Source organism: Coptis chinensis, chromosome 6 (genome assembly GCF_015680905.1).
Source record: "Coptis chinensis isolate HL-2020 chromosome 6, ASM1568090v1, whole genome shotgun sequence".
In the NCBI taxonomy this organism is placed as follows: Eukaryota; Viridiplantae; Streptophyta; class Magnoliopsida; order Ranunculales; family Ranunculaceae; genus Coptis; species Coptis chinensis.
The window spans coordinates 9,315,308-9,324,576 of NC_141461.1; the positions used below are offsets into that span (position 1 = coordinate 9,315,308).

At 37.7% G+C, this 9,269-nt stretch overlaps 1 protein-coding gene across 2 annotated transcripts; it reads left to right on the top strand.

The window, feature by feature from the left end:
• Positions 1 to 390: 390 nt before the first annotated feature.
• Positions 391 to 7,802, top strand: LOC147491321 (camphor resistance CrcB family protein). Of its 2 annotated transcripts, none has more exons than XM_086566845.1 (7): positions 391 to 726; positions 1,364 to 1,959; positions 2,194 to 2,271; positions 2,998 to 3,096; positions 3,336 to 3,528; positions 5,663 to 6,093; positions 7,049 to 7,802. In XM_086566845.1, exons 1-7 carry the CDS (start codon positions 651 to 653, stop codon positions 7,265 to 7,267), a joined length of 1,692 nt encoding a protein of 563 aa, XP_086422971.1. In that variant the 5' UTR covers positions 391 to 650; the 3' UTR covers positions 7,268 to 7,802. The 2 variants fall into 2 exon arrangements, with proteins under 2 accessions (XP_086422971.1, XP_086422972.1); XM_086566846.1 differs by lacking the exon at positions 391 to 726 and adding an exon at positions 760 to 1,042.
• The last annotated feature ends 1,467 nt before the right edge of the window (positions 7,803 to 9,269 follow it).

Genomic DNA, 9,269 nt, shown 5'->3' on the forward strand with positions numbered 1-9,269 from the left:
TGCAAGTATACTTGTTTGAATCACCTTTTTCATGTCCATGGATGAAAAGATGGTATGAATGACATCATCTGGTAATGCACTGATTCTGTCTCTTGTAGTATTCCTCTTGTTTTTCTTCATGTTCACAGTTCACCTTTCTTTTTTTCTACTGTATTTCAATCTTTAACTCCTAAGACAGAAAACTAAACGACCGTTACACCTAAAATGAAGAGGGAAAAAAAATAAAAATTCAAGGTATGGGGACGCGAGGAGTCGAACCCCTCGTAAATCTCACAATGCGGAGCCTAGGACACTGCCAGAAAACATTTTGTTAACATCCCCGTTAACAATTAAATAATTAAAATATAAATAGGCATACCTGAAATATCTACTTCTCTCAATTGCGCCAAATTTTCAGATTGAAACATGTACTTTACACTTGTAATTTTGTAAACAATCTTAGATTTCATGTACTCTATGGTCCCGTGTGGGTACTTCTTGCACATGTTAAAATTGAATAGTGGCTTCGTTACTCCTTTACAAATAAAGTTCATGGCCTAAAAATCTAGTAGTACAAGATGATGAATGGAACGTGATACTACATTTTCGTCATTGACTTTAGAGGACGGTTGGAAAATAAAGCTTTAAATAATAACCCTACATACACGTGTATGGTGAAAGTCAAATTAAGGTGCATCACTAGTTTCCCCCTTCTCCATAGTCCTTCGAGTTGCCACATTCCCCCTGGTATGTATCTTTTTTTTTCCTGCTCTCTATCCTTTCACCGTTTTTAATGTCTTAAGTATTAACCTTTTTATCAAGTATTATTTGTCTTATAGATATATTAATTTATTTATAAGTGGTTTGTCTTTTTGAAACTTTTGTTACTTACTACAAATTGATGGTTCAAGTGAAAGATTACTAAATATAGATTCTGTTAACTATTTGGAGTCCAGAATTGCACTTTCTTGTTTTGCTTAAAAATAGACATATTAACTTTTCTTTACTTTAGTATTGAAATGGGAGGAACTTAAGGGGGTGTTAGAAATGTTACAAACTTGAGGTATAACTTTTATTGTTTTCTTTTGTCACTTTAGAATGCTAGTTTGTCAAATGGTGTACATAGTGACAGCGAACAATGTAGTTAATGTTAATATTGTATTGTATGTTTTTTTCTTGAAACGTTTCTGTCAATATATGGATTCTGGAATCATGTGATTGTTGGTGTAACATGGTATGATCATTTTTTTTTTTTTATCTTACAAATATTTGTTGTTACGAGTGCCCAAATAGTTAATAAGCGCATTTGGCATCATTCTTAGTGTAATTTATCTATGTAACTTAGTTCTGCTTTCTGAATCATTAGTTTTCATTGTTCCTTCAGTTTTCTTTCCGAGTAGAATGGAGTTTACTGGCAGGAATGATATTCCCAGAAACCAATCTGAAAGAGCTACAATAAGTATCAGTCAAGATTCCCTTCCAAGCATTTTAAATGAGAGAAGTAATTCTCATCTAAGTCTTAGTAGAAATAACAGCGAGCACAGCACTGTCATTGGAGGACATGGTGGTGTGTCTTTTGATCGTACGAGTAGTGTGGGTGCTTCTTCTTGGAGAAGGCCTTCACAAACTTCCTCAAATCAGGTGGCTCCTGAACTCTCTGATGATGACATTGAGAGTGAGGTTATTTCTCAAGCAGGAGATACAGGGGAAGTAAATAGTAAGCTGTATAGTGGGAGTGGTACTCCCCGTTCTTCGATGGATAACTTTATGTCTGTTGAGGATGGAATTGTACCGATTACTGAGGATCCATACGTGCAAACATTTGGGGCTTGGTCCCGTGGTACCAATGCATTTAGTACAGTATCTGTTGTGTCTCCACTTCCATCGGAGATTGTATCTTCATTTTCTACAGAGCCAGCTCTTCATCCAAGGAACAAAAACCTGAGTACATCAGCAGAAATGTCAATCCCACATGTTAAGGTCTGTTCTAATTTACTATTTGCATATGAACTTTTTGCTGTACTATGTTAAATCATTGTTGAGAAAGCATCTTGTGCTTGAAATAGAATAGATTGAGTGCATGCTTTAATCTGCAGTCGTGTTGGGCTATCACCCTTAACTTGAATATATATTATAGTAAAGAATGTGAAAAAACATAAATTCACATGGTGTTGGATTAGGAGGTTAATGAATATATGATGGAATTGTTTGCAGGAGAGCAAGAAAGAACTGCCCTGTTTACTGGAGTACATATCAGCTCTTACTCACCTTGCAGTTTTTGGAATTCTTGGGGTAATATTCTCTCTCTCTCTTTTACTTCGTTGTATACTGTAAGACACAACATTGCAAGTGTAATTTCGAGATTCTGCAGTGTTACCTATCGCTGTAGTATTTGAAGAGCTCTGTATCCTTCTTATAATAATGATTATAAACATATTTGTTGAACCTCATGAGTGATCGCTACACTTTTGACTAAGATCACATTGCTATTTTTCTGATTTTGAGCTCTTCAAGTTGAAAGGAACCTAGGCAACTCTATTGTTGATATTTAAGTATTTAACAATTCACTTGATCTAAATTTAACTGTTCAGTATGGAGTCTGACAATTCGAATTCAATAAAAAACTACTAGTGTTCAGACTCTTCGCGCTAAATGGACAGTTTGAAAGACCTTAAGTACATACTAACCGACAGTTTAGCCATAATGATTCTAACTTTGTTAGAGAAGATATATAACTGTTTACGTGAAAGACATTGGATGCTGATCTCTATCAACAGACGAGAAATATATCGGAGTACCTAGAGAACAGATAAAAAATGGAGGTTACTTATTAAAGTTTTTTACTCATCTCTTACCTAGCCATCCAGTTAAATAAACTTATCAAACGAGAGAAGAATGTGTCTTTACTGGTTCATCTCTTATCTACTCATCTCTTTACTGGTTCATTCCTTCATCTTTTGATTATGCATAATGCATAGATATGCAATGGACCTAACTTTTTATATGCACTACAATCAGGTGTTTACACGTTATTTACTCCAAAAGTTGTTTGGCCCCGAAGTTGCTGGTATAACAAGCGATCAAACCTTTGTGTACATCGATTTGCCTTCTAACCTGGTAACTCTCTCTCTCTCTCTAACTTACACACCTAGATTAGAGAAGGTATAATGTTTTCTATTAATGACTGTTATTCTTTTGTAACACTTACATAACTGTAAAAGTAACTTAAAATTTCTTTCCAAAAGAAATTCTGAAGGTTAGAGCTAATTCCTATTCCATGATTGGTGACTGGCTGAGATGTCATTTAACATTCTTTATGGTGAAACTCTTGAATACGATGATTTATTTTCTTTCAGGTAGGTTCTTTCTTGATGGGCTGGTTAGGCGTCGTGTTTAAAGGGGACATATCTCGTGTGTCTGATCTTCTAGCAGTTGGGTTGACAACAGGGTACTTGGGAAGCCTCACAACTTTCAGTGCTTGGAATCAGAAGATGCTCGACCTCAGTGTTAACGATCAATGGTTACAGGCGATCGTGGGCATTTTACTAGGTATGGATGCGAATTATACTCTCATAGTAGAGCTGTAAGTGTATATTGCTTTCACTTGTCAACATGGACCGTTTCTAATGCTGTGCAACTAAACACAAAACAATTGATTTGTGGTCACAATGTTTCTATTCACAAGCTAATGAGCACCACACAACCAGTCCACCACTCATACACAAGTAGAAGTGGGCAATGGGCTTCGGAATGCATTATATTGCATTTGAGACCCAGGTAAAGCACAATGTCAAAACAACTGATAAGTTTAAACTTTTAACCCTAAGCACTTGTATCCAGAGCATAGAGTAGCACTTTTTGATTTAAAAATACCCTTGTGTGATCTCACAATTTCACTTTCAAATTTTAATTATGTTTATGGAGTTATCCTAATAGTTTGCCTATGTAGTTCCTGGGATTGAATCTGTTGTTTAAACTCAGTCCAATTTCATCACAACTTGTATAACATCTTTTGTGCTACTCTTTTACATCTATAAGAATAGAACATTGTTTCATTACTTTTCCACCTTGCATTGCTCCCACAATTATTGCTGTGTTTTCATACACCGAGTTTACATCTTCCTTTGCTACAAGAAAACTACTTTATTTTGACACTCGTTTGCTTACAAATGGTAGGGGTGTTTTATATAGAAGTTATGAGGATTTAGTTACTCGAAAATCTGTGGTGTCAACATTTTCATTGTCAACTCCATTGTTTCGCATTTTCCCCTATAGGTTCCAAGACCGTGGATATACCATTCCTAATCAAAGTCTATTACCTTATATATGTCTAAGACAAAAGTGTGGGTAAAATATTAGATGAAGCCAGGTTCTTCAGTTTGGGAACTTCTATCTGTTAGGAATTTAAGCTTTGGGAAATGATGAACTCTGAAAGCTTCAGATCCAACTTTTAAAGTGGAGTCAAAGTTTTGAAAAGATGTTGTACTAACCCATGGTCATTCTTAGACATGCTAATATGCTATGGGACGGATGAATGATCAAATTTTAGACAATCTTTGGTTCAATTAGATAACCATTTGGGTGGTCAGAGCTCCAATTAGGTAACCGTTTGGGTGATCAGAGCCGTTGAACATTTTTACATTATTGCAAGAAGTTTACTGTCTTAATCTAATTTGTTGTATCTAGTTAGTTTTAAATCTCTTTATTATATTACATTTTTGTTTTGATACAGCAATTTTATGTATGAAGGTTGTTGCTTACAATCCAAGCCTATGTGCTAAATAGCACTAGGTGGGGGCTATGCGGGTTTTATTCCTAATAAATATATATATCATAATAACAGAGCGACCGAGAGAGAGAGAGAGAATGCGATCTATTTTGAGAGGCCTGAAGTAAAACACGTACTATTCTTTTTCTTCTAACTGTATTGGTCTTCAGTCTCTTAAACCTGTGCTCAAATCTCAAGCCTTCTCAGGCCTTTTCTTTTGGACAAGTTCCTCAATTTTCAACAGTTTTTTTTTGAGCCCGACTACACCACCTAGAGGCCAATTAGTCTCCCTAGCCCAACTAATCGACCCACCATTTTTTTAACTGATATTAGCCCTTGGCAAGTCGGCTGGGCACCGCCTAGACACTGCCTAGGCCGATTTTTAGAACACTGACCCAAGCAAATAGGTTTAAAAGAAACCACCAGTTGTTGCCACTCAACCTAAGCTTCCATGTTAGTGTCCACCAGGGCCAAAGGTACCACCCCTGAAGGCTAATCGACAATGGAGGCTGGAGCTGTAACCCCAACTCTTGATAAACTTGACCAGAAGACAATCATAGCTAGTCCTAAAGGGATTCATTAGTTACAGGAACAAAAGCTCCGCAGGCGACACCATTGAGTTTTGAACCGGCAGCCTCCCTAATGAGGGGAGTGCACACTGCACAGCCAACTGAGCCACAAGCTCAAGTGTAACCGTCGTAATTTATAGTGGTAAATCCAAAATTATGCGTAATCATGCAAGCTAGGAGTTGCTTCACAGCTTCCTAGTTTTCTCATCAGCTTCAATTTACACTGAACAAATGCACATCAACTTTTGACTTACCTACAGTAGACAACTCATATTATAAGATATAACTCATGCGTATGTAGTTAAACCACTGAATCAATGTTTCTTTCCCTTTTAATGTGTAACAGGACTTTGGATGGCAGATGGATCCATCCATGTGGGCATTGAAACAGCTAAAGGTTTCAGGTGGCTAGTTAACAGATCTTCCACAGGTTCAAGAGGTGATGCATCAAGTTCAGGAAGCAAATTTAAATTTAGGATAGGAAGCTTGAGACAGCATACAGCAGTACTGGTTTTCTTGATGTTAATCCTTGCCTTATTATGGGGTCTTAGCGCGGCATTACTTAGAAGGTGGCTAGATGGTGGCAACACCAATGGTCAACTGTGGTTGGCGTGCATTGTTGCACCCCCTGGTGTGTGGGCTAGGTGGTTCCTGGCTCGGCTCAATGGACGAGGGCTAGGAAGAAATGGCTCGTTCAAGTGGATTCCTTTTGGAACTTTAATTGCCAATGTTTCAGCAGCTTGTGTGATGGCAGCACTTGCAACAGTGAAGAGAGTGGTAAGTTTCTTTAATAAGTTGTTTATACGAGCGTGATACAATCTATCATAATATCATTGTGTGTTATAGCAGAGAAACACCAAAATACTGGAACAATAAACATCCATAACTGTTACTTTTTAAGTAGGAAGTGTCATTAGCATCTGCAAGAAAAGAGGAACTCTGTGGAGTGACTCTCAAAAGAATCTCTAGAAATGCTGCCAGGGTCGAGGTGAGGCGCACTGCTTCCCAACTGCTGCCTTCGGGTGCCTTTGACAACAATCCACGACAGTTTTACTTAAAATTGGCACCTTGGGCATGAACGCCTTGGTGGCACTGGCACCTTGGTAGTACCTTTGACAACATAGTACAAACAAACCGTTTTACGAGGACATGACTTATTCACTTCTTGAAGTTTATAATCTGAATGCATTTGTCTTTCAACAACTCGTTTAAGAGTTGCTCTTTCATCCTTTTTTAAGAAACCATATGAAAGATTGAACCATATTGGAATCCATCTAAATCTTCCTATGTCGACATTTAAGTATAGTCCAGATTCTTGGATTCAACCAAACATAAAAGAGTAATATCTGAAAATCATCTAAAATTTTGTGTTATGACAAAACATGATGTAGACATTGGCTTCTATGAAAGTCAAAACTTTCTCATGCTTTGGAAACTTATCAGTTGAGTGTGACTGTTTCTTGCTTAAGACCTTCATTTGGTAGACTAACGAAAAATTGTACGGTTCTGTACTTAATTATTGAATTCCAATGTCTACGGTGCATATTAATGTGAAATCTGATGTTGTAGTCTTACAGAACGAGTTCTTTTTCATTAATATGTTCTTGTGATCATTCAAACTTCGCTAACAGACATGTATGTTTCCATAGTAGATGAAAGGAATTTAGGTTACTGAGCCATGCACATTATTATGGTTACTGGGTTTCTAAAGATTATATTCTGTTTGGTTCAGGTGAACAGCGATAAGTCTGAGACAATTGCAACAGGCATTCAATTTGGGTTGTTAGGATGTCTGAGTACTGTTTCTACGTTCATTGCTGAGTTCCATGCTATGCGTGAGAGCAAGCACCCTTGGAGAGCTTATCTATATGCCTCGATTACTATACTTCCCTCCTTTATCTTGGGTACTTTTATATATTCCGTACCGGTGTGGACGAAGGCATACCAGTGACAGTTTCCAAGTTGGGGTTCATTCATAATTTGTCAAAAGTATGGATTCATAGACATCAGTACAAATTCACCTGTAGTACTGGAATTGATAATTAAAGTCTGGCAGTCCCATCCATGTGGTTTTTAAAGTGAATCCTTGGATGCTGAAATCCAAAAGTGCTTGAATTGTTGCGAGGATGTGACTCCCACCATGCCTTGCTTGGAGCCGAGATCAGTGGGGAGTGGGGGATGGTTTTATTCATCTATAACTGCAACTGCATGCTGCCACTATGATGCGGGCATGGCAACTAATGTGCATTGGGAAAGTAGGTTAAGCATCCATGTACTTCGTGTAAGCCCTATTCATCCAATTTTGTTTATGTAATTTTGTATTTTTTTTTTTCTGTGGCCAACTCTTCTCAAGAGCAGTCTGTAGCACTAATTATCAGAAGATGTGTTTTGACATACATGTAAATGCCTGTATAGTTAGGATGTAAAACACTTCTGTAGAAGCTCTTTTCTGATAATAATATTTTGAAAGCGTTGGGAAGTTTTAATGGATTGCGAGATATTCATATTCTGAGCTTACTAAAATTTCTGATCCAGTCAGCTAGTAGATTATATGTGGTTTACCAATTCATTAACCTTGATCTTATATTTCACTTTAGTGAGAGTCAATACAGATAATCAAGCATTGAAGTTCTTAAATACGTCAGCTAAGGTCAATCGGCTGCATGATCGTTGGTTGTCAACCATCCACAAGTATACCTTTTTAGTAAAGCATAAGAGTGGGAAGTTGAATCAAGTTGCCGATGCTTTAAGTAGGCGTGCTCATCTCCTTGTGACTATTCGAAATGAAAGTGTGGCTTTTGATTATCTCAAAGATCTTTATGGTGAGGATGAGGACTTCAAGACAATGTGGGAAAAGTGTCGATCTCGTGCTCATGGTACGGATGACTTTCTCATTCAAGATGGTTTTCTCTTTAAAGGTAATCGTCTTTGCATTCCTCAAGGTTCTTTACGTCTTCATCTTATTCGTGAATTACATGGAGGCAGACTTAGTGGACACTTTTGTCGTGACAAGACCATTGTTCTAGTGGAAGGAAGATATTATTGGCCTTCTTTGAAGCGTGATGTTCAGAAGTGTATGGTTTGTCAGAGGTCTAAAGGCACTATTCAAAATACGGGTCTCTATACTCCCTTACCAGTCCCGGATGCTCCTTGGGTTGATGTTAGTATGGATTTTATCCTGGGATTACCTCGTACTCAGAAAGGTAATGATTCTGTCATGGTGGTTGTTGATCGCTACTCCAAGATGGCTCATTTTGTTGCTTGCAAAAAGACTACAGATGCTTCTAATGTGGCTACTCTTTTCTTTAAAGAAGTAGTTCGTATACATGGGGTGGGTTCCAAAATCGATTACTTCTGATCGGGATACTAAGTTTTTAAGATACTTTTGGAAGTCCACTGCAGTTTAGCACTACTTCTCATCCCCAAACGGATGGACAAACGGAAGTTGTCAACCGTTCTTTGGGAAATTTGATTCGAGCAAAGTGTATTGACAATGAACGACAGTGGGATAATCTTCTTCCTCATATGGAGTTTGCTTTCAACACTTTGGTGAATCGCTCTACGGGTAAGACTCCTTTTGAGATTGTGTACTCTAAGGTGCCTAATCATGTTCTTGATTTAGTGGTGCTTCCAAAGTTTCGAGGGTCTAATGTAAAGGCAGATAATCTGGTGGACAAAGCTTCAATTCTACTGTTCATTATGAAGTCAAGGCAAAGCTTCAAGAGTCTAATACTAATTATTAGAAAGCTGCGGATAAGCGTAGGCGTTTTAAAACATTTCACGAAGGCGAGTTGGTGATGATTCATCTTCGCAAAGAACGTTTTCCAGTTGGTACTTACAACAAGACAAAAATGAAGAAATATGGTCCTTTCAAGGTGTTGAAGAAGATAAGTGACAATGCTTATGCAATCGATCTTCCTCCCGAATGGAGCATCTCCAACATCTTCAATATG

What these genes read in the sequence shown, in the direction of transcription:
- LOC147491321 (XM_086566845.1), top strand. Translation starts at nt 651, where the DNA reads ATGGTGAAAGTCAAATTAAGGTGCATCACTAGTTTCCCCCTTCTCCAT. An exon ending in GAGTTGCCACATTCCCCCTG is followed by an intron (nt 727 to 1,363) that starts GTATGTATCTTT and finishes TTGTTCCTTCAG; the next exon opens with TTTTCTTTCCGAGTAGAATG. An exon ending in CAGTTTTTGGAATTCTTGGG is followed by an intron (nt 2,272 to 2,997) that starts GTAATATTCTCT and finishes CACTACAATCAG; the next exon opens with GTGTTTACACGTTATTTACT.